Raw genomic sequence first — 26,075 nt, 5'->3', positions numbered from 1 at the left:
TCCTCATGTAATATCCTTACTACTGGGGTGACACACTGTAACAAACCTCCTCCTCATGTAATCATCTTACTACTGGGGTGACACACTGTAACAAACCTCCTCCTCATGTAATCTCCTTACTACTGGGGTGACACACTGTAAAAAACCTCCTCCTCATTTAATCTCCTTACTACTGGGGTGACACACTGTAACAAACCTCCTCCTCATGTAATCTCCTTACTACTGGGGTGACACACTGTAACAAACCTCCTCCTCATGTAATCTCCTTACTACTGGGGTGACACACTGTAACAAACCTCCTCCTTATGTAATCCCCTTACTACTGGGGTGACACACTGTAACAAACCTCCTCCTCATGTAATCTCCTTACTACTGGGGTGACACACTGTAACAAACCTCCTCCTCATGTAATCTCCTTACTACTGGGGTGACACACTGTAACAAACCTCCTCCTCATGTAATATCCTTACTACTGGGGTGACACACTGTAACAAACCTCCTCCTCATGTAATCTCCTTACTACTGGGGTGACACACTGTAACAAACCTCCTCCTCATGTAATCTCCTTACTATTGAGGTGACACACTGTAACAAATCTCCTCCCCATGTAATCTCCTTACTACTGTGGTGATACACTGTAACAAATTTCCTCCCCATGTAATCTCCTTACTACTGGGGTGACACACTGTAACAAACCTCCTCCTCCTCATGTAATCTCCTTACTACTGGGGTGACACACTGTAACAAACCTCCTCCTCATGTAATCTCCTCACTACTGGGGTGACACACTGTAACAAACCTCCTCCTCATGTAATCCCCTTACTACTGGGGTGACACACTGTAACAAACCTCCTCCTCCTCATGTAATCTCCTTACTACTGGGGTGACACACTGTAACAAACCTCCTCCTCATGTAATCTCCTCACTACTGGGGTGACACACTGTAACAAACTTCCTCCTTATGTAATCCCCTTACTACTGGGGTGACACACTGTAACAAACCTCCTCCTCATGTAATCTCCTTACTACTGGGGTGACACACTGTAACAAACCTCCTCCTCATGTAATCTCCTTACTACTGGGGTGACACACTGTAACAAACCTCCTCCTCATGTAATATCCTTACTACTGGGGTGACACACTGTAACAAACCTCCTCCTCATGTAATCATCTTACTACTGGGGTGACACACTGTAACAAACCTCCTCCTCATGTAATCTCCTTACTACTGGGGTGACACACTGTAAAAAACCTCCTCCTCATTTAATCTCCTTACTACTGGGGTGACACACTGTAACAAACCTCCTCCTCATGTAATCTCCTTACTACTGGGGTGACACACTGTAACAAACCTCCTCCTCATGTAATCTCCTTACTACTGGGGTGACACACTGTAACAAACCTCCTCCTCATGTAATCTCCTTACTACTGGGGTGACACACTGTTACAAACCTCCTCCTCATGTAATCTCCTTACTACTGGGGTGACACACTGTAACAAACCTCCTGCTCATGTAATCTCCTTACTACTGGGGTGACACACTGTAACAAACCTCCTCCTCATATAATCTCCTTACTACTGGGGTGACACACTGTAACAAACCTCCTCCACATGTAATCACCTTACTACTGGGGTGACACACTGTAACAAACCTCCTCCCCATGTAATCTCCTTACTACTGGGGTGACACACTGTAACAAACCTCCTGCTCATGTAATCAGAGGGGGGTTGTGGTGGTGCTGCTGGCTGAGCGGCGCCCCATCGGGAGGGCGATCTAGAAGAGAACAAGACCTCCCTGGGCCCTTCTCTTATATCAGTGTTTTCCAACCAGGGTGCCTCCAGCTGTTGCAAAACTACAACTCCCAGCATGCCCAAGACAGTATTTGGCTGCTCTCAATGGACTGAATTACTACCCAGCCAGTCAGAATAATCAGAGCTGCAGTGTAAGGCTGGGTTCACATCACGTTTTTCAACTACGTTTCCCGTTTACATTTTCACTATGGAAAATGTATGGAACCTATTGAAAACCGTATATACATAGACAAATAATTGAAAACCGTATATACAGACAAATAATTGAAAACCGTATATACATAGACAAATAATTGAAAACCGTATATACATAGACAAATAATTGAAAACCGTATATACATAGACAAATAATTGAAAACCGTATATACATAGACAAATAATTGAAAACCGTATATACATAGACAAATAATTGAAAACCGTATACATCCGGTTGCGTACAGTTTGCTTGCAATGCGGTTTTCTCCCGTACTCAAAACCGTAGTTTACCACGGTTTTGTCTCCGGTTAAAAAACCGCACTGCAACTGCATACGTTTTTTTTTAACATGGACGTCAAAGGGAAACGCACATGTATACGGTTTTTACTTTGCACATGCGCATTTGCATCCTAAAATCCCCACCCAAGACCCCTCCCATTAAAAATGGACAAAATTTTCAAAAACTTATGTTTTAAAAAAAAATAAAAAGAGACGGAACTGTATGCACTTTTAAAAAACAGTATACGGTTTCCTTTTTCCCATACTGTTCCATCCGTTTTTGTTTTTTTTGCCATACGGTTTTCTTTAGAAAAACAGATTGAAAACAGTATGGCAAAAACCTGATGTGAACCCAGCCTTACCCAACTGGTGTGCTGTTGCAAAACTACAACTCCCAGCATGCCCGGACAGCCTTTGGCTGTCCGGGCATGCTGGGAGTTGTAGTTTTGCAACAGCTGGAGGCACCCTGGTCGGGAAACACTATAGAGTTTCTGTAGTCCAGTGTTTCCCGAACAGGGTTCCTCCAGCTGTTGCAAAACTACAACTCCCAGCATGCCCGGACAAAAGGCTGTAGTTTTGCAACAGCTGGAGGCACCCTGGTCAGGAAACACTGGACTACAGTAACTCTATACACTCCAGGGATAAGTCTGCAGATTTTCCTTCCCGTCTCCCACTAGGGCTCTGATCGCACCGTCCTGCCTCCTTGTGGCACCTTGTTCCAGCGCAGCGTCCTCTGATCACGCGCCCGCTCCCCTGCCGCTCTGCCTCTCGCTGTTTTACAGCAGCAGCTAAATGTCTTTCCTGTTGAAGCCGCAGGATGCATTAGGGAGGGAAAAAAAACAAAAAACGCTGAAATAATTGCTATCGGAAAGACGGCGGCATCAGCAGCGACAAACCTCCGGGATCTGTAATTGCCGATCCCTCTTATATATTAAGAGAGGAAGAGAAAAAAACATGATCGCCAACTGCGAAACCTTCAAGAACTTGTCTACGTGAGACCTTAGAGCTGAGGGTTTGTTACTCTGTAAGGCAGTGTTTCACGACCAGGGTGCCTCCAGCTGTTGCAAAACTACAGCCTTTTGTCCGGGCATGCTGGGAGTTGTAGTTTTGCAACAGCTGGAGGCACCCTGTTCGGGAAACACTGGACTACAGAAACTCTATAGTGTTTCCCGACCAGGGTGCTTCGAGCTGTTGCAAAACTACAACTCCCAGCATGCCCGGACAGCCAAAGGCTGGAGGCACACACGTTGGGGAAACCCTGATCTAGATATCAGTCATGAGTCTCTGGAGGCTCTAACTCTACTGGCTGATAACAGGGAGCAATAGTGCTGAACATAGCCCTAACTAAGCCCCCTACTTCATGGGTTCTGTCTTGGCCTATCTGCTGCTAGAGACAGAATTCCCCTAACAACAGGCAGTGAATAGCAGAGAAGTGAGACACCTAGTGTCCAAAACATTTAGAGCTTTTGGCTGTTCGAGCATGCTGGGAGTATTAGTTTTGCAACCTCTGGAGGCACATGGGTTGGGGAAACGTTGACCTAGATAGTGCAGCAGCAGCACAGGAGGAACAGCTGATACCAGTCATGAGTCTCTGGAGTCTCTAACTCCTATAGGCTGAGAACAGGGAGCAATAGTGCTGAACATGGCACTAACTTAAGCCCCACTTCATGTATTGGTCTATCTGCTGCTAGAGACAGAATTCCCCTAACAGCAGGCAGTGAACAGCAAATTGCTGAGAAGTGAGACACCTAGTGGTTATCTGCTGCTGCCTCTGTCCATGTCAGGAAGTATCTAGAGTAGGAGCAAATCCCCATAGAAAACAGTTCCTGACACGGACAGGGGTGTCAGCAGAGAGCCCTGTGGTCAGACTGGAAAGGACTACACAACTTCCTCTGGAGCTTACAGTAGCTGACAAGTACTGGAAGGATTAAGATTTTTAAATATAAGTAACTTACAAATCTGTATCCAGAATTCGAGAAACATAGTTTTATTTCTTCTAGAAATAGTGTCACACTTGTCCTCAGGTTGGGTGTGGTATTGCAGCTCAGTTCCATTGAAGTGAATAGAGCATACTTGTAATACCACACACAACCTGAGGACAGATGTGGTGCTGTTTTTTGTTTTGTTTGTTTTTTTGTGAAGAAATCAGCTCTGTTTTTCTAATCTTGGACAACCCATTTAAAGGGGTACTCCCATGGAAAAGATTATTATTATTTTTTTTTATTATTCAACTGGTGCCAGTAAGTTAAACAGATTTGTAAATTACTTCTATTTAAAAATCTTAATCCTTCCAGTACTTATCAGCTGCTGTATACTGCAGAGGAAGTTCTTTTCTTTTTGAATTCCCTTTCTGTCTGACCACAGTTCTCTCTGCTGACACCTCTGTCCATTTTAGGAACTGTCCTGAGCAGAATAGGTTTGCTATGGAGATTTGCTTCTATTCTGGACAGTTCCTGACATGGACAGAGGTGTCAGCAGAGAGCACTGTGGTTGGACAGAAAGGACATTACTGTGGAGCATACAGCAATTTATAAGTACTGGAAGGATTAAGATTTTTTAATAGAAGTAATTTACAAATCTGTAAATTAGCGGGCGCCACCAGAGCATGCCCACATATAGACCAAAATGCATTCCGGAAACATCTGCTGTGGAAATTCCGGCACATGCACGATGCAGCAGAATCCCGTTCCAAGCAGAATTTTTCTGAACGATTCTGCTCCGAAATTCCACCATGTGAACATTGCCTTATGGTCTGGAGTCTGGAATAAAAGGAACTGTCAATCAGTATCCATGATGATTTAAAGGGGTACTCCACTGGCCAGCTTTCGGAACATTTAGTTCCAAACGCTGTGGGGGACGTCACGAGGGGGCGTGGCCGACCCCCACAGCGCGCACACAGCATTCGGAACTTCTGAACTTTGGCCAGTGGAGTACCCCTTTAAAACACTTCCAATGGTGATTCCCTAAATGTTGCATTCCCTGGGCAGAGCTTTGTTGTCACATGATTGCCAGCTAATGTGTGAGGAGGGGGCGGAGTCTTACACATATTTGCTACAATGTAGAAAGCTCCAGACTGTACCAATGACTATTGGGGGAGATGGCAGTGTGGAAAGAAGCTTAAAGGGGTATTCCAGGAAAAAAAACTTATTTTTTATATCAACTGGCTCCAGAAATTTAAACAGAGTTGTAAAAAAACTTCTAATGTTCTTTTCTGTCTGGCAACAGTGCTCTCTGCTGACATCTCTGCTTGTCTCGGGAACTGCACAGAGTAGAAGAGGTTTACTATGGGAATTTGCTTCTACTCTGGACAGTTCCCGAGACAGGTGTCAGCAAAGAGCACTTAGACAGAAAAGAACAACTCATTTTCAGCAGCTCATAAGTACTGAAAGGATTAAGATTTTTTAATAGAAGTAATTTACGAATCTTTTTAACTTTCTGGAGTCTGTTGATATATAGAAAAAAGTTTTTTCCTGGATGACCCCTTTAAATGCTCCGTATAGGGGGAGAGGAGGAGTCACAGGGGAACTGGAATTTGACTTAAATTTTTTATAGAAGTGCAAAATTGTAAAACCGTGTGTGTTCTTGTCCTGCAGCGGATGACGTGCACGAAGTTGGACGGAATGAAGACCTCAGCATCAAGGAAGACAGTCCTGACATGGCGCCCCCACACACTGTGGTGAGTACAGCAGAGGCCTCGCGGACAGATACTTAAAGGGGTTATCCAGGAAAAAAACTTTTTTATATATATCAACTGGCTCCAGAAAGTTAACCAGATTTGTAAATTACTTCTATTAAAAAAATATTAATCCTTTCAGTACTTATGAGCTGCTGAAGTTGAGTTGTTATTTCTGTCTAAGTGCTCTCTGATGACACTTGTCTCGGGAACTGTCCAGAGTAGAAGCAAATCCCCATAGCAAACCTCTTCTACTCTGTGCAGTTCCCGAGACAAGCAGAGATGTCAGCAGAGAGCACTGTTGCCAGACAGAAAAGAACAACTCAACTTCAGCAGCTGATAATTATTGGAAGGATTAAGAATTTTTTTTAATAGAAGTAATTTACAAATCTGGCAAAAATAGATTATTAGTCCTCAGCTCAATATCAAAAAAAGATTAAATGGTAGATGTCTGGTATCAAAAATAGAGAAAAAGAAAAATAATGATTAGACTGATAAATAATAAATTGTTTATTAGAAGATATTAAATATGGGTTAGCGCAGGGCCCTACGGCAGCGGACAAATGGTTAAAAGATACAATAAAATATATAAGAGCAATTAGGTGTTACACTACAGAGCGAAGATGAATAGTATTGGTGACACTCTCAATTACATAGGTTGATGTAGCCAATGTATCTAATATGGCTGCCAGCTATATAGTGATACACTCATGTTACTGTTGCATATAATGCTCCACTTATCATAATGATAGTGTAACTGGTGTGCACAAAAATGAGGATCTAGGCATGAAAAATAAAAATAATAAATGGAAACGTTCCTCCTAGAAAGAAAATCTGTTTGATATGCTTATTGATCAGAAAAACCTTCTATGCAATGAATATTCAATGATTAAAGGGGTACTCCGGTGAAAACCTTTTTTCTTTTACATCAACTGGTGGCAGAAAGTTAAACATATTTGTAAATTACTTCTATTAAAAAATCTTAATCCTTCCAGTACTTATTAGCTGCTGAATGCTACAGAGGAAACTCCTTTCTTTTTTGAACACTGATGACATCACGAGCACAGTGCTCTCTGCTGACATCTCTGTCCATTTTAGCAACCATGCATAGCAGATGTATGCTAAGGGCAGCATGGTGGCTCAGTGGTTAGCACTGCTGCCTTACAGTGCTTGGGGACTTGGGTTCAAATCCCACTAAGGACAACAATAAATAAAGCGTTATTATTATTATAATAACGTCAGCAGAGAGAACTGTGCTCGTGATGTCATCAGAGAGCATTTCAAAAAGAAAAGAATTTCCTCTGTAGTATTCAGCAGCTAATAAGTACAGAAAGGATTAAGATTTTTTAATAGAAGTAATTTACAAATATGTTTAACTTTCTGCCACCAGTTGATTTAAAAGAAAAAAGGTTTTCACTGGAGTACCCCTTTAAATATCCTGTAAATGATAAATGAATGGCAGTCTTGTAAATGGTAGCGTTGTATCCTGTAAAGTAAATAAGTATCCTAAAATTGCCCTGAAAAAAAGGTGTCCTGTAATAAAATAATGTCCTGTAACAGGTATAGCGTACAGATCAGTTTGTATAATGGATATTGAAGCTGGATCGCTATTACCGGACAACTGGTATGTGGAGTGGAAAAAACGGTAATAGCGATCCAGCTTCAATATCCATTATACAAACTGATCTGTACGCTATACCTGTTACAGGACATTATTTTATTACAGGACACCTTTTTTTCAGGGCAATTTTAGGATACTTACCGTATTTTTCGTCGTATAAGACGCACTTTTTATTCCCCAAAACTGGGGGGAAAAAGTCGGTGCGTCTTATACGGCGAATACACCCCTATCACGGCGGTCCCTGCGGCCATCAATGGCCGGGACCCACGGCTAATACAGGACATCAACGATCGCGGTGATGCCCTGTATTAACCCTTCAGACGCGGCGATCAAAGCTGACCGCCGCGTCTGAAGGGAAAGTGACACTAACCCGGCTGTTCAGCGATTTCACCGCGGCGTCCCGAACAGCCCGACTGAATAGCCGGGTTAGTGCTTACAGGACACCGGGAGGGACCTTACCTGCCTCCTCGGTGTCTTCTCCGTTCAGGGATCCCCTGTATGGCCGGCCCTCTCCTTCCTCGTCGTCGCGTACGTGCGTAACGACGTGATGGCGGCGACGGAGAGCGAGGAAAATCCAGGGCAGTGGTGACGGGTCCGGAGCGGCAGGGACACGTGAGTATTACCTCCTACGCAGTCGCGCCAACACACGGGCCCACCTCCAAAACTCATTACACGCATAGGGCTGCCACCGGAAAGCCCTGTGTGTATAGTGAGCGAGGAATACTCCCGCTGCTGCCATAAATTTTGCTCAGCGTGGAATACACTGCGTATACGCCAGGTGGGAACACACCCTTAATGGAGCAAAGTTGCAGTGTAAGGGTACGCTCACACGGGCGGATTACCTGCAGAATTTCCGCAGTGTATTTGCAGATAATCTGCTACCATTGAATTCAATGGGTCCGAAGGAAAATCTGCAAAACTGCCTCTATTGCAGATTTTCTGATGACCCATTGAAGTCAATGGTAGCAAAATCCGCTGCAGATTTTCCGCAGCTAATACGGTGCGGAAATTCCGCAGGTAATCCGCATGTGTGAGCGTACCCTTAAGCATGAGAGCAAATGTAGAAACAGGCCGATGCACAATAAAAGTATGTTCACACTGAGGAATTGGCGAGGAATTCTCGCTTAAAAATTCTGTCGTGGAATTACCTTTTTTTTTCCGCATGGAATTTGCGTGGAATTGATGCGGAATTCTGCGCAGAATTCCGTGTGGAAATATAGGAGGAAACCTTTTTTTTGCTGGACGACAACCACCAATTACAATTTTCCTTTTTTTTTTTTTTTTTTTTTTCTTTGCACGGAATTTCCACGCAAATTCCACTCGGAACGGCGTCTGGCTGAAAAAAAAATGTCATTGATTTCTATGGGACAAAAATGCAGATTCTGCATGAAGAAAGAACATGTTTATTCTTCATGCGGAACGGAATTCAGCGGCGGAAATACAGTTAAACTCAAATTGGAGAGGAATAAGCGAGCAGAATAAGTAAATTCCTCTCCAGTTCCTCAGTGTGAACATGCCCTTACAGCTCCCAGCATGCTGGTAATTGTAGTTATTCAACCGCTGAAGTGCTGAACATTGAGTGAATTCCGGTTCCTGGTCTTGTGTATTTCAGAAAGTGGAAGCTCCAGAGGAGGAGATGAGCGAGACGATGGGCAATCTGGACCTGGAGCAGATGCGATCGCTCCTGGATTATAAGGTATAAGTCACATGATTGCGCCAATCGTGTGACAAGTGACAGGTCTATTGACTAGTGAAGGCCTCATCCATGTTACGTGAGAGGGGAGGGATATAGACTGCGGGCACCTATCTGGGGGCCCCTACCTGTCTAGCACAAGAGCAGTGGTTAGCAACAGGTAGACTGGTGACCCTGGGCCCTCTTACCCCCGGGCCCTTGTGCGGAAATAGATTGTCACACTGCACTGTACAAATTGGATCCGTAATGCGACAGTGTGAAACCGACCCAGATATATTCATAAGCTGCAGTGGCTGCATATGGATGACACTGTATTGTTCAGGTGTAGAAGAGAAAGAGGCAACTGACTATATGTCGCTCTAAGTGTTTATCCACAACATTGCACTGGGTGCAGTGTGTAGAGGTGACAGCTGTTTTGCGCCTTCAAGGTGCAAAACAGTAGTCACCTGTACATACTGCAGACAGTGATAAAACACAGACTATCCTCTGCTATCCATGGGCTGGGATGCTTCAGTGCTGGGTGCAGTGTGGACAGTTGACAGCTGTTTCGCGCCTTGAAGGCGCGAAACAGCAGTCACCTGTACACACTACACACAGCACTGAAACATCCTAGTCCATGGTAAGCAGAGGATAGCTGAGTACCACCAATTTTCAATTAGACTGGCTGAATTTTCATTAACAATGGATGTTTTATGAGGAGGGTGTGCCGGCTGCTTTTATCTTATATACTGCACTGAAGGTGCGAAACAGCAGTCATGTGTACACACTGCACCAGCACTGAAGCATCCTAGTCCATGGTGAGCAGAGGATAGCTGAGCACTGCCAATTGTCAACCAGTGCTTAGCTATTCTCTGCTCACCATTGGCTGGGACGCTTCAGTGCTGGGTGCAGTGTTTAAAGGTGACAGCTGTTTGGTGCCTTCAAGGTGCAAAACAGTTGTCACCAGTACACACTGCAGACAGTGATAAAACACAGACTATCCTCTGCTCACCATGGGCTGGGACACTTGAGTGCTGGGTGCAGTGTGTACAGGTGACAGCTGTTTCGAGCTTTGAAGGCGCGAAACAGCAGTCACCTGTACACACTGCACACAGCACTGAAACATCCTAGTCCATGGTAAGCAGAGGATAGCGGAGTACCACCAATTTTCAACTAGACTGGCTGAATTTTCATTAACAATGGATATTTTATGAGGAGGTTGTGCCGGCTGCTTTTTCTCAGTTATTTATTGTATGATACTGTATCTTATATACTGCATTACTACACTACAGTGCACTCAATCATGTGACCACAGATTGCAGCATTGATCGGTTTATTGGGGATCAGTTTTAATGTAAATCTGCTAAAGATGGAAAAATCCAGTGATCAGAACGACTTGAGGCGAGGCCGAGGATCACATCACAAACCTTGTGGGATTTACTCATGTAGCGATATATAGAATGTAGATGGATCCAGATCTCTATAGAGAAACATGGCCTGGTCAGATGGATCTAGATCTCTATAGAGAAACATGTCCTGGTCAGATGGATCCAGATCTCTATAGAGAAACATGGCCTGGTCAGATGGATCCAGATCTCTATAGAGAAACATGACCTGGTCAGATGGATCCAGATCTCTATAGAGAAACATGACCTGGTCAGATGGATCCAGATCTCTATAGAGAAACATGTCCTGGTCAGATGGATCCAGATCTCTATAGAGAAACATGTCCTGGTCAGATGGATCCAGATCTCTATAGAGAAACATGACCTGGTCAGATGGATCCAGATCTCTATAGAGAAACATGACCTGGTCAGATGGATCCAGATTTCTATAGAGAAACATGGCCTGGTCAGATGGATCCAGATCTCTATAGAGAAACATGTCCTGGTCAGATGGATCCAGATCTCTATAGAGAAACATGACCTGGTCAGATGGATCCAGATCTCTATAGAGAAACATGACCTGGTCAGATGGATCCAGATCTCTATAGAGAAACATGACCTGGTCAGATGGATCCAGATCTCTATAGAGAAACATGGACTGGTCAGGTGGATCCGGATCTCTATAGAGAAACATGTCCTGGTCAGATGGATCCAGATCTCTATAGAGAAACATGGCCTGGTCAGATGGATCCAGATCTCTATAGAGAAACATGGCCTGGTAAAATGGATCCAGATCTCTATAGAGAAACATGACCTGGTAAGATGGATCCAGATCTCTATAGAGAAACATGGCCTGGTCAGATGGATCCAGATCTCTATAGAGAAACATGGCCTGGTCAGATGGATCCAGATCTCTATAGAGAAACATGGCCTGGTAAAATGGATCCAGATCTCTATAGAGAAACATGGCCTGGTAAGATGGATCCAGATCTCTATAGAGAAACATGGCCTGGTCAGATGGATCCAGATCTCTATAGAGAAACATGTCCTGGTCAGATGGATCCAGATCTCTATAGAGAAATATGTCCTGGTCAGATGGATCCAGATCTCTATAGAGAAACATGGCCTGGTCAGATGGATCCAGATCTCTGTGGAGAAACATGTCCTGGTCAGATGGATCCAGATCTCTATAGAGAAACATGACCTGGTCAAATGGATCCAGATCTCTGTGGCGAAACATGGCCTGGTCAGATGGATCCAGATCTCTATAGAGAAACATGACCTGGTCAGATGGATCCAGATCTCTATAGAGAAACATGTCCAGGTCAGATGGATTCAGATCTCTACAGAGAAACATGGCCTGGTCAGATGGATCCAGATCTCTATAGAGAAACATGGCCTGGTCAGATGGATCCAGATATCTATAGAGAAACATGTCCTGGTCAGATGGATCCAGATCTCTATAGAGAAACATGTCCAGGTCAGATGGATCCAGATCTCTATAGAGGAACACGACCTGGTCAGATGGATCCAGATCTCTATAGAGAAACATGACCTGGTCAGATGGATCCAGATCTCTATAGAGAAACATGGCCTGGTCAGATGGATCCAGATCTCTATAAAGAAACATGTCCAGGTCAGATGGATCCAGATCTCTATAGAGAAACATGGCCTGGTCAGATGGGCCCAGATCTCTATACAGAAACATGTCCTGGTCAGATGGATCCAGATCTCTATAGAGAAACATGTCCTGGTCAGATGGATCCAGATCTCTATAGAGAAACATGACCTGGTCAGATGGATCCAGATCTCTATAGAGAAACATGTCCAGATCAGATGGATCCAGATCTCTATAGAGAAACATGTCCAGATCAGATGGATCCAGATCTCTACAGAGAAAGATGGCCTGGTCAGATGGATCCAGATCTCTATAGAGAAACATGGCCTGGTCAGATGGATCCATATCTCTATAGAGAAACATGGCCTGGTCAGATGGATCCAGATCTCTATAGAGAAACATGGCCTGGTCAGATGGATCCAGATCTCTATAGAGAAACATGGCCTGGTCAGATGGATCCAGATCTCTATAGAGAAACATGTCCTGGTCAGATGAATCCAGATCTCTATAGAGAAACATGTCCTGGTCAGATGGATCCAGATCTCTATAGAGAAACATGGCCTGGTCAGATGGATCCAGATCTCTATAGAGGAACATGGTCTGGTCAGATGGATCCAGATCTCTATAGAGAAACATGGCCTGGTCAGATGGATCCAGATCTCTATAGAGAAACATGGCCTGGTCAGATGGATCCAGATCTCTATAGAGAAACATGGCCTGGTCAGATGGATCCAGATCTCTATAGAGAAACATGGTCTGGTCAGATGGATCCAGATCTCTATAGAGAAACATGGCCTGGTCAGATGGATCCAGATGTCTATAGAGAAACATGACCTGGTCAGATGGATCCAGATCTCTATAGAGAAACATGGTCTGGTCAGATGGATCCAGATCTCTGAGGATAAACATGTCCTGGTCAGATGGATCCAGATCTCTGTGGGAGAACATGGCCGGTCATGTAGAGGCAGATCTCTGTGGCAACAGGCTGATGAGAGGGCGGCATAAGTCATTGGGTCCTTGCTGTCAGGCTTGAACAGTTTAGGCTGGTGGAGGAGGTGTAATGTTGCATGGAATGTTTTCTTTGGGTACCCTGGCTCCTCTGAAACCTGTGGACATTTCCGCAGTAGGGCTTATCTATGCAACTTCACCCCTTCATGGCAGCTGTTTCCTCCCACCACATGAGTCGTATGGTCATCTCTAAGATGAGTTGGAATGGACTGTTCAGGGAATGTCAGGATCCTGTCCACGTGGGCCGATATTCCTGCACAATCTATGCCTCAATGAAATGCTGCAGTTCTGAAGGCCAAAGGGGGTCCAACATACCACTATATGAGGGGGGCTCTAATTAATAGGGTATTCAATGTATATGATTATACCATAAAATATAAGGCTACATTATTATTCTATAATATCTGTGTTAAAGGAGTATGTAAAAAAGAAAATGCAGAGGTGGCGCCTTGATAGTGCTGTTACCTTTGGAAAACAAGGGTGATTGTAAAATGAATGAAAAAAATGCCTCTCACCTTGTGCTACAGTACAGGCACAACTCGGAGATGCGCTCGAAACTGGTGTGCGGCAAGGTTCCGGGGGCCACTTGCTGTCGGCAACGCTGGCAGGCGATTGGGATGCTGGATGTGCGGCGAGGTTCTGGGGGGGATGTTCACACCGCTGGCAGGCAGTCAGGAGGCAGGCTGGAGTGGGTTGTGGGCGTCTGTGGCAGGGGACGGACCCAAAATCCCACTGGTTGTACAGCGCTTCACCAGGATGAAAAAGGCAATTTTCCCAGGAATACTGTGTTAACTTTTTATTTCCAATGTACCAGTACTATACACGGGCAATATTCCTTACACAGATTGAGGATGTGCAGGACAACGCATTTCTAGAGGGGATTCCTCTCTTCGTCAGGTCCGTTTATTTACTGTGAGGTGAAAGTATTTATGCAGTGTGAACTTCAAACTTTTCAAATTTTGGCGGGTAGTTGAGGTCACCGGGGGCTGGTATGTGATGTCAGCCCCCATGATCTCAGTTTAGTTTGCTGTGAGCTTTTACAGGGTGTATCTATAACATACAGAAATTTTCCCCATTGAAATCAATAGACACGTTTGGGTCCATGGCAGGGCTGGCTCAGTTTGTGTTTAAGCTAAGCAGCTTTGGGTCTGGCTGTGGCTTGGATGGGAGACCGGATGGATACGGGGTTGCGAATGGATATTTAGCTGTGAGTGACGGCTGAGGTCAATAGGTTAAGTGGATAATGGCTAAGATGGAAGTAATTAATAAACTTTGTGGTTACATTAGATTATTTAGTTAAGTACGATTGGTGGTTGGGAGGAAGTTATTAATAAGGTTGTGGTTAGCAATAGAATGTGTATTGCTAACCACAACCTTATTAATAACTTCCTCCCAACCACCAATCGTACTTAACTAAATATTCTAATTAGAGATGAGCGAACTTACAGTAAATTCCATTCGTCACAAACTTCTTGGCTCGGCAGTTGATGACTTTTCCTGCATAAATTAGTTCAGCTTTCCGGTGCTCCTGTGGGCTGGAAAAGGTGAATACAGTCCTAGGAGACTCTTTCCTAGGACTGTATCCACCTTTTCCAGCCCACCGGAGCACCTGAAGGCTGAACTAATTTATGCAGGAAAAGCCATCAACTGCTGAGCCGAGAAGTTTGTGACAAATTGAATTTACTGTAAGTTCGCTCATCTCTAATTCTAATGTAACCACAAAGTTTATTAACTACTTCCATCCTAGCCATTATCCACTTAACCTATTGACCTCAGCCATCACTCACAGCTAAATATACATTCGCAACGTATCCCTCCAGTCTCCCATCCAAGCCCTGCCATAGACCCAAACGTTTCTATTGATTTCAATGGGGGAAAATTTCTGTGTGTTATAGCTACACCCTGTAAAAGCCCACAGCAAACATCACATCACACACCAGCCCCCAGTGACCTCAACTACCCGCCAAAATTTGAAAAGTTTCAAGTCCCCACACTGTGTAAATACTTTCACCTCCCAATAAACGGACCTGAGGAAGAGAGGAATCCCCTCTAGAAACGTGTTGTCCTGCACATCCTCAATCTGTGTAAGGAATATTGGCCATGTATACTACTGGTACATTGGAAATAAAAAGTTAACACAGTATTCCTGCAAAAATTGCCTTTTTTCATCCCGGTGAAGCGCTGTACAACGATTCGGATTTTGGGTCCGTCCCCTGCCACGTACGCCCACAACCCACTCCAGCCATAATATCTGTGTTACGATACACTTAATATTAAAGGGGTACTCCAAAGGATAGGGGATAAGATGTTTTTCGGCGGAGTACCCCTTTAAAGAAGATAAAAATGTAAAGGAAAATAAATGGGCGCCAGGTCAGGTTACATGAAGAGCGTCACAGCCTTGTTATCATCATTCTACATATCTGAAGGGCTTGTCACCCACTTGTTATTACCACTGCATGTGGATTGGATGGTGAAGAACAGACGCCAGCTGCCTTACTACTGACCGCTGTTAACCCCTTCTGAGCAAAACCAGAGTGGATTTATGAATCACCATTACAGTCCAGAATCCCTGCAGGCAGATGGATCACCGACAGGAGAACTATACGTCTTGTGTTTTATGGCTGATATTATAAGATTATGATACAGTTACGAGGTTTATATTTGTGATTTCCATTGCAGTTTTTAAGGCTTTAATTAAAGTGTAATTCAGCTTTTATCGACATCTCACTTTACAGCTGCTGGTGGTGATGAGCTGTAGATATCTTTGCTTTACTTAACATGAACCGATGTTTATTTAAGTATATTTTATACTCCAATCACATCCAGATCAGCAAACAAAATCCTGATGAAAACAGGCGGTAATTTATCCCCACACATCTTTGAGTCATGTGACCTAGCAGCCATATACATTAGATGAATGTTGCCGCTGCGCCGCACACTGATATGTATGAAGGTGTCCTAACTCTTACTGATTACTGAGGGTGGGGGACCGGACTTGTTTATTTTAAGCATGACTTATCATTATGTTCTCACAAAACATAAACTGCTGCCATAGGGGTCTGGAGGAGAAGGACAGAGGAGTCTGGAGGAGGGGGACAGAGGAGTCTGGAGGAGGGGGACAGAGGAGTCTGGAGGAGGGGGACAGAGGAGTCTGGAGGAGGGGGACAGAGGAGTCTGGAGGAGAAGGACAGAGGGGTCTGGAGGAGAAGGACAGAGGGGTCTGGAGTAGGAGGACAGAGGGGTCTGGAGGAGAAGGAAAAAGGACAAAGAGGTCTGGATCAGAAGGACAGAGGGGTCTGGATCAGGAGGACAGAGGGGTCTGGAGGAGAAGGACAGAGGGGTCTGGAGGAGGAGGACAGAGGGGTCTGGAGGAGAAGGACAGAGGGGTCTGGAGGAGAAGGACAGAGAGGTCTGGAGGAGAAGGACAGAGGGGTCTGGATCAGGAGGACAGAGGGGTCTGGAGGAGGAGGACAGAGGAGTCTGGAGGAGAAGGACAGAGGGGTCTGGAGGAGGAGGACAGAGGGGTCTGGAGGAGCAGGACAGAGGGGTCTGGAGAAGGACAGAGAGGTCTGGAGGAGAAGAACAGAGGGGTCTGAGGAAAAGGACAGAGAGGTCTGGAGGAGAAGGACAGAGGGGTCTGGATCAGGAGGACAGATGGGTCTGGAGGAGAAGGACAGAGGGGTCTGGAGGAGGAGGACAGAGGGGTCTGGAGGAGAAGGACAGAGGGGTCTGGAGAAGGACAGAGAGGTCTGGAGGAGAAGAACAGAGGGGTCTGAGGAAAAGGACAGAGGGGTCTGGAGGAGAAGGACAGAGGGGTCTGGAGGAAAAGGACAGAGGGCTCTGGAGGACAGAGGGGTCTGGAGGACAGAGGGGTCTGGAGGACAGAGGGGTCTGGAGGAGAAGGACAGAGGGGTCTGGAGGAGAAGGAAAAAGGACAAAGTGTCTGGAGGAGAAGGACGGATGGGTCTGGAGGAGAAGGACAGAGGAGTCTGGCAGAGGAAAACAGAGGAGTCTGGAGAAGGACAGAGAGGTCTGGAGGAGGAGGACAGAGGGGTCTGGAGGAGAAGGATAGAGGAGTCTGGAGGAGGAGAACAGAGGAGTCTGAAGGAGGAGGACAGAGGGGTCTGGAGGAGGAGGACAGAGGGGTCTGGAGGAGGAGGACAGAGGGGTCTGGAGGAGAAGGAAAAAGGACAAAGGGGTCTGGAGGAGGAGGACAGAGGGGTCTGGAGGAGAAAGACAGAGGAGTCTGGAGGAGAAGGACAAAGAGGTCTGGATGAGGAGGACAGAGGGGTCTGGAGGAGAAGGACAGAGGGGTCTGGAGGAGAAGGACAGAGGGGTCTGGAGGAGAAGGACAGAGGGGTCTGGAGGAGGAGGACAGAGGGGTCTGGAGGAGGAGGACAGAGGGTTCTGGAGGATGACAGAGGAGTCTGGAGGAAAAGGACAAAGGGGTCTGGAGGAGAAGGACGGAGGGCTCTGGAGGAGAAGGACAGAGGAGTCTGGAGAAGAAGAACAGAGGAGTCTGGAGAAGGACAGAGAGGTCTGGAGGAGGAGGACAGAGAGGTCTGGAAGAGAAGGACAGAGGAGTCTGGAGGAGAAGAACAGAGGAGTCTGGAGGAGGAGGACAGGGGTCTGGAGGAGAAGGAAAAAGGACAGAGGGGTCTGGAGAAGAAGGACAGAGGGGTCTGAAGGAGAAGGACAGAGGGGTCTGGAGGAGAAGGACAGAGGGGTCTGGAGGAGAAGGACAGAGGGGTCTGGAGGAGAAGGACAGAGGGGTCTGGAGGAGAAGGACAGAGGGGTCTGGAGGAGAAGGACAGAGGAGTCTGGAGGAGGATAGAGGAGTCTGGAGGAGGACAGAGGAGTCTGGAGGAGAAGGACTGAGGGGTCTGGAGGAGAAGGAAAAAGGTGTATGGAGGAAGACAGAGGATTCTGGAGGTAAAGGACAGAATAGTCTGGAGGAAAGGGACAGAGGAGTCTGGAGGAGAAGGACAGAGGAGTCTGGAGGAGAAGGACAGAGGAGTCTGGAGGAGAAGGAAAAAGGAGTTTGGAGGAGAAGGACAGAGGAGTCTGGAGGAGAATGACAGAGGAGTCTGGAGGAGAAGGACAGAGGGGTCTGGAGGAGAAGGACAGAGTAGTCTGGAGGAGAAGGACAGAGGGTCTGGAGGAGAAGGACAGAGGAGTCTGGAGGAGAAGGACAGAGGAGTCTGGAGGAGAAGGACAGAGTAGTCTGGAGTAGAAGGACAGAGTAGTCTGGAGGAGAAGGACAGAGGAGTCTGGAGGAGAAGGACAGAGGAGTCTGGAGGAGAAGGACAGAGGAGTCTGGAGGAGAAGGACAGAGGAGTCTGGAGGAGAAGGACAGAGGAGTCTGGAGGAGAAGGACAGAGGAGTCTGGAGGAGAAGGACAGAGGAGTCTGGAGGAGAAGGACAGAGGAGTCTGGAGGAGAAGGACAGAGGAGTCTGGAGGAGAAGGACAGAGGAGTCTGGAGGAGAAGGACAGAGGAGTCTGGAGGAGAAGGACAGAGGAGTCTGGAGGAGAAGGACAGAGGGGTCTGGAGGAGAAGGACAGAGGGGTCTGGAGGAGAAGGACAGAGGGGTCTGGAGGAGAAGGACAGAGGGGTCTGGAGGAGGAGGACAGAGGGGTCTGGAGGAGGAGGACAGAGGGGTCTGGAGGAGGAGGACAGAGGAGTCTGGAGGAGGAGGACAGAGGAGTCTGGAGGAAGAGGACAGAGGAGTCTGGAGGAGGAGGACAGAGGAGTCTGGAGGAGAAGGACAGAGGATTCTGGGATTCTGGAGGAGAAGGACAGAGGATTCTGGAGGAGAAGGACAGAGGAGTCTGGAAGAGAAGGACAGAGGAGTCTGGAGGAGGAGGACAGAGGAGTCTGGAGGAGGACAGGGATCTGGAGGAGAAGGACAGAGGATTCTGGAGGAGGAGGACAGAGGAGTCTGGAGGAGGACAGAGGAGTCTGGAGGAGGACAGAGGGGTCTGGAGGAGAAGGACAGAGGGGTCTGGAGGAGAAGGACAGAGGGGTCTGGAGGAGAAGGACAGAGGGGTCTGGAGGAGAAGGACAGAGGAGTCTGGAGGAGAAGGACAGAGGGGTCTGGAGGAGAAGGACAGAGGGGTCTGGAGGAGGAGGACAGAGGGGTCTGGAGGAGGAGGACAGAGGGGTCTGGAGGAAAAGTACAGAGGGCTCTGGAGGACAGAGGGGTCTTGAGGAGAAGGACAGAGGGGTCTGGAGGAGAAGGACAGAGGGGTCTGGAGAAGGAGAGAGGGGTCTGGAGGAGAAGGACAGAGGGGTCTGGAGGATGACAGAGGAGTCTGGAGGAGAAGGAAAAAGGACAAAGGGGTCTGGAGGAGAAGGACAGAGGGGTCTGGAGGAAAAGGACAGAGGGGTCTGGAGGATGACAGAGGAGTCTGGAGGAGAAGGAAAGAGGACAAAGGGGTCTGGAGGAGAAGAACGGAGGGGTCTGGAGGAGAAGGACAGAGGAGTCTGGAGGAGGAGAACAGAGGAGTCTGGAGGAGGAGAACAGAGGAGTCTGGAGACGGACAGAGAGGTCTGGAGGAGGAGGACAGAGGGGTCTGGAGGAGAAGGACAGAGAAGTCTGGAGGAGGAGAACAGAGGAGTCTGGAGAAGGACAGAGAGGTCTGGAGGAGGAGGACAGAGGGGTCTGGAGGAGAAGGAAAAAGGACAGAGGGGTCTGGAGAAGAAGGACAGAGGGGTCTGGAGGAGAAGGACAGGGAGGTCTGGAGGAGAAGGACAGAGGGGTCTGGAGGAGAAGGACAGAGGGGTCTGGAGGAGAAGGACAGAGGGGTCTGGAGGAGAAGGACAGAGGGGTCTGGAGGAGAAGGACAGAGGGGTCTGGAGGAGGAGAACAGAGGAGTCTGGAGGAGGACAGAGAGGTCTGGAGGAGGAGGACAGAGGGGTCTGGAGGAGAAGGAAAGAGGACAGAGGGGTCTGTAGATGGGGGACAGAGTAGTCTGGAGGAGAAGGACAGAGGGGTCTGGAGGAGAAGGACAGAGGAGTCTGGAGGTAAAGGACAGAATAGTCTGGAGGAAAGGGACAGAGGAGTCTGGAGGAGAAGGACAGAGGAGTCTGGAGGAGAAGGACAGAGGAGTCTGGAGGAGAAGGAAAAAGGAGTTTGGAGGAGAAGGACAGAGGAGTCTGGAGGAGGGGGACAGAGTAGTCTGGAGGAGAAGGACAGAGGGGTCTGGAGGAGAATGACAGAGGAGTCTGGAGGAGAAGGACAGAGGAGTCTGGAGGAGAAGGACAGAGGAGTCTGGAGGAGAAGGACAGAGGAGTCTGGAGGAGAAGACAGAAGAGTCTGGAGGAGAAGGACAGAGGAGTCTGGAGGAGAAGGACAGAGGACTCTGGAGGAGAAGGACAGAGGAGTCTGGAGGAGAAGGAAAGAGGGGTCTGGAGGAGAAGGACTGAGGAGTCTGGAGGAGAAGGACAGAGGAGTCTGGAGGAGAAGGACAGAGGAGTCTGGAGGAGAAGGACAGAGGAGTCTGGAGGAGAAGGACAGAGGGGTCTGGAGGAGAAGGACAGAGGGGTCTGGAGGAGAAGGACAGAGGGGTCTGGAGGAGAAGGACAGAGGGGTCTGGAGGAGAAGGACAGAGGGGTCTGGAGGAGAAGGACAGAGGGGTCTGGAGGAGAAGGACAGAGGGGTCTGGAGGAGAAGGACAGAGGGGTCTGGAGGAGAAGGACAGAGGGGTCTGGAGGAGAAGGACAGGGGGTCTGGAGGAGAAGGACAGAGGAGTCTGGAAGAGAAGGACAGAGGAGTCTGGAAGAGAAGGACAGAGGAGTCTGGAGGAGGAGGACAGAGGAGTCTGGAGGAGGACAGGGATCTGGAGGAGAAGGATAGAGGAATCTGGAGGAGGAGGACAGAGGAGTCTGGAGGAGGACAGGGGTATGGAGGAGAAGGACAGAGGGGTCTGGAGGAGAAGGACAGAGGGGTCTGGAGGAGAAGGACAGAGGGGTCTGGAGGAGGAGGACAGAGGGGTCTGGAGGAGGAGGACAGAGGAGTCTGGAGGAGAAGGACAGAGGAGTCTGGAGGAGAAGGACAGAGGAATCTGGAGGAGGAGGACAGAGGAGTCTGGAGGAGGACAGAGGAGTCTGGAGGAGAAGGACAGAGGAGTCTGGAGGAGAAGGACAGAGGAGTCTGGAGGAGAAGACAGAGGAGTCTGGAGGAGAAGGACAGAGGAGTCTGGAGGAGGAGGACAGAGGAGTCTGGAGGAGGACAGGGGTCTGGAGGATGAGGACAGAGGAGTCTGGAGGAGAAGACAGAGGAGTCTGGAGGAGAAGACAGAAGAGTCTGGAGGAGAAGGACAGAGGAGTCTGGAGGAGAAGGACAGAGGAGTCTGGAGGAGAAGGACAGAGGAGTCTGGAGGAGAAGACAGAGGAGTCTGGAGGAGAAGACAGAAGAGTCTGGAGGAGAAGGACAGAGGAGTCTGGAGGAGAAGGACAGAGGAGTCTGGAGGAGAAGGACAGAGGAGTCTGGAGGAGAAGGACAGAGGAGTCTGGAGGAGAAGGACAGAGGAGTTTGAAAGAGTCAGATGAGTCTGAAGGAGACAAGTCTGGCAGTAGCTTCCCTCTGCCCTCTCTCATCATTTAGAATACACACGCCCTCGATCGAGCCGAGTGTGCATGTGTATGGTGAGGTCGAGAGGAATTGCTGTTGTCTGATCGAGCCCTCATACAGCTGAAGTGTACGGCCACATTCAAGGCAAATATGCAGAAACCAGATATCAGGACATTGCAAACTAGATATATATTTCAGGTGTCTGGATATATCTGCACAAGGAAAACTCTGCAAAAAATAGCACCACTCTTATCCACAGGTCATTTGTAGTCCTGCAGCTCAGTCCCATTCACTTCAATACCAAATACAACCTGTGGACAGAAGTGGCGCTGTTTTTGCTAGAATAAAGCAGCATTTTTCTAATATTGGACATTCCCTTTAACATTTTGGAGGATACGGTGGGTTTTGACTTAATTTTACATAATATGGCACGGGTCCTGGCTGCAGGTTGTGGTTACAGATGGGCGCGGTGTTCCTGGCCTTCAGGCTTCCGAACAATGAAATTTCTACATAATGAGCGTTAGGGGAGAATCTGTTTTCATTCCTTGTTAAACCAAGTGAAATGAATGCCATGGTAACAGAGCAGCGAGACATTAGTGCTGCCAGGCTGGTGACGGGTTGGTAGAATCTCCTCTGTAATGCCACTGCGTGCACCCGACCGCTCAATGCGACATGCCAGCGAGCGCACAATGAGTCACAGCAGGTTCAGATATCAATGGAGACAGAAACACGAAGTCTGTACACGATCCAGCTCCATCGCCTTCACTATGTTAATATAGATTTATCAGGAATGTCCCTCCCATAATACATCAGTAAGAAGTTCATACATTATCCCCCTATACTTATAGGAGCCCCTGCTGAGCAATGTACTGGAGAAATGGAGAAAGGATGACACTACTAAAAGATTGACTCGTAAAGACATGAACATTTTAATAAAATAATACCTCCTATGTACAAGAATATAACCACTATAATACTGTTCCTATATACAGGAATATAACTACTATAATACTGCCCCTATATACAAGAATATAACTACTATAATTAGAATTAACTACTATAATACTGCTCCTATATACAAGAATATAACTACTATAATACTGCCTCCTATGTACAAGAATATAACTACTATAATACTGCTCCTACATACAAGAATATAACTACTATAATACTGCTCCTATATACAAGAATATAACTACTATAATACTGCCTCCTATGTACAAGAATATAACTACTATAATACTGCTCCTATATACAAGAATATGACTACTATAATACTGCCTCCTATGTACAAGAATATATCTATTATAATACTGCTCCTATCTGCAAGAATATAACTACTATAATACTGATCCTATATACAAGAATATAACTACTATAATACTGCTCCTATATACAAGAATATAACTACTATAATACTACCTACTATGTACAAGAATATAACTACTATAATACTGCTCCTATATACAAGAATATATCTACTATAATACTGCTCCTATATACAAGAATATAACTACTATAATACTGCTCCTATATACAAGAATATAACTACTATAATACTGCTCCTATATACAAGAATATAACTACTATAATACTGCTCCTATATACAAGAATATAACTACTATAATACTGATCCTATATACAAGAATATAACTACTATAATACTACCTACTATATACAAGAATATAACTACTATAATACTGCTCCTATATACAAGAATATAACTACTATAATACTGCTCCTATATACAAGAATATAACTACTATAATACTGATCCTATATACAAGAATACAACTACTATAATACTACCTACTATATACAAGAATATAACTACTATAATACTGCTCCTATATACAAGAATATAACTACTATAATACTGCTCCTATATACAAGAATATAACTACTATAATACTGCTCCTATATACAAGAATATAACTACTATAATACTGATCCTATATACAAGAATATAACTACTATAATACTGCTCCTATATACAAGAATATAACTACTATAATACTGCTCCTATATACAAGAATATAACTACTATAATACTGCTCCTATATACAAGAATATAACTACTATAATACTGCTCCTATATACAAGAATATAACTACTATAATACTGCCTCCTATATACAAGAATATAACTACTATAATACTGCTCCTATATACAAGAATATAACTACTATAATACTACCTACTATATACAAGAATATAACTACTATAATACTGCTCCTATATACAAGAATATAACTACTATAATACTGCTCCTATATACAAGAATATAACTACTATAATACTGCCTCCTATATACAAGAATATAACTACTATAATACTGCTCCTATATACAAGAATATAACTACTATAATACTACCTACTATATACAAGAATATAACTACTATAATATTGCTCCTATATACAAGAATATAACTACTATAATACTGCTCCTATATACAAGAATATAACTACTATAATACCACTCCTATATACAAGAATATAACTACTATAATACTGCTCCTATATACAAGAATATAACTACTGTAGTAAGGTTATTATGAGGTGAGGTATTTATCGCTATCGCTATCTCACACATGGCTATTACCCGCCTCCCTCGGTGGAGATAGTTTCACTCCTTGTGTCGCTTTCTTACTTTCTTCCTATAGGTGATAATAAGATGATTAGTAAATTGTTGAGATGATCTTTTCTCAGATGTTTTTTTTTTCTAGAACAATATGAATTTCCTGAACAAATGATAAGTTGTTGCTTTGGTCACAGTCTATGTAATTCACCAATAGTCACTGACGGTCTGTCAGTAATGGGTTAAATTGATACATAGGACACAGTGTGCAGTGGCTCTGTAGGGTGAGGTGCAGTGGTCCTGTAGGGTGAGGTGCAGTGGTCCTGTAGGGTGAGGTGCAGTGGTCCTGTAGGGTGAGGTGCAGTGGTCCTGTAGGGTGAGGTGCAGTGGTCCTGTAGGGTGAGGTGCAGTGGTCCTGTAGGGTGAGGTGCAGTGGTCCTGTAGGGTGAGGTGCAGTGGTCCTGTAGGGTGAGGTGCAGTGGTCCTGTAGGGAGAGGTGCAGTGGCTCTGTAGGGTGAGGTGCAGTGGTCCTGTAGGGTGAAGTGCAGTGGTCCTGTAGGGAGAGGTGCAGTGGCTCTGTAGGGTGAGGTGCAGTGGCCCTGTAGGGTGAGGTGCAGTGGCTCTGTAGGGTGAGGTGCAGTGGCTCTGTAGGGTGAGGTGCAGTGGTCCTGTAGGGTGAGGTGCAGTGGTCCTGTACGGTCAGGTGCAGTGGTCCTGTAGGGTGAGGTGCAGTTGTCCTGTAGGGTGAGGTGCAGTGGTCCTGTAGGGTGAGGTGCAGTGGTCCTGTAGGGTGAGGTGCAGTGGTCCTGTAGGGTGAGGTGCAGTGATTCTGTAGGGTGAGGTGCAGTTGCTCTGTAGGGTGAGGTGCAGTGGTCCTGTAGGGTGAGGTGCAGTGGTCCTGTAAGGTGAGGTGCAGTGGCTCTGTAGGGTGAGGTGCAGTGGCTCTGTAGGGTGAGGTGCAGTGGTCCTGTAGGGTGAGGTGCAGTGGCTCTGTAGGGTGAGGTGCAGTGGTCCTGTAGGGTGAGGTGCAGTGGTCCTGTAGGGTGAGGTGCAGTGGTCCTGTAGGGTGAGGTGCAGTGGCTCTGTAGGGTGAGGTGCAGTGGTCCTGTAGGGTGAGGTGCAGTGGTCCTGTAGGGTGAGGTGCAGTGGTCCTGTAGGGTGAGGTGCAGTGGCTCTGTAGGGTGAGGTGGAGTGGCTCTGTAGGGTGAGGTGCAGTGGCTCTGTAGGGTAAGGTGCAGTGGTCCTGTAGGATGAGGTGCAGTGGCTCTGTAGGGTGAGGTGCAGTGGTCCTGTAGGGTGAGGTGCAGTGGTCCTGTAGGGTGAGGTGCAGTGGTCCTGTAGGGTGAGGTGCAGTGGTCCTGTAGGGTGAGGTGCAGTGTTCCTGTAGGGTGAGGTGCAGTGGTCCTGTAGGGTGAGGTGCAGTGGTCCTGTAGGGTGAGGTGCAGTGGTCCTGTAGGGTGAGGTGCAGTGGTCCTGTAGGGTGAGGTGCAGTGGTCCTTTAGGGTGAGGTGCAGTGGTCCTGTAGGGTGAGGTGCAGTGGTCCTGTAGGGAGAGGTGCAGTGGCTCTGTAGGGTGAGGTGCAGTGGTCCTGTAGGGTGAGGTGCAGTGGTCCTGTAGGGAGAGGTGCAGTGGCTCTGTAGGGTGAGGTGCAGTGGCCCTGT

General features: G+C 46.7%; 1 protein-coding gene across 10 annotated transcripts in view; it reads left to right on the top strand.

The window, feature by feature from the left end:
* The window catches only part of HDX (highly divergent homeobox), an 81,854-nt gene that overhangs the window by 45,716 nt on the left and 10,063 nt on the right, over nt 1-26,075 (top strand). For all 10 annotated transcript variants that reach the window (XM_056538263.1, XM_056538261.1, XM_056538265.1 and 7 more), the window contains 2 exons: nt 5,880-5,962; nt 9,193-9,276. In XM_056538263.1, the coding sequence (XP_056394238.1) occupies nt 5,880-5,962; nt 9,193-9,276 (167 nt within the window). The remainder of the gene's footprint in view (nt 1-5,879; nt 5,963-9,192; nt 9,277-26,075) is intronic.

This window comes from Hyla sarda, chromosome 9, assembly GCF_029499605.1.
Source record: "Hyla sarda isolate aHylSar1 chromosome 9, aHylSar1.hap1, whole genome shotgun sequence".
In the NCBI taxonomy this organism is placed as follows: Eukaryota; Metazoa; Chordata; class Amphibia; order Anura; family Hylidae; genus Hyla; species Hyla sarda.
The sequence above is the reverse complement of the archived record's forward strand: the minus strand, read 5'-3'. Positions and strand labels throughout refer to the sequence as shown.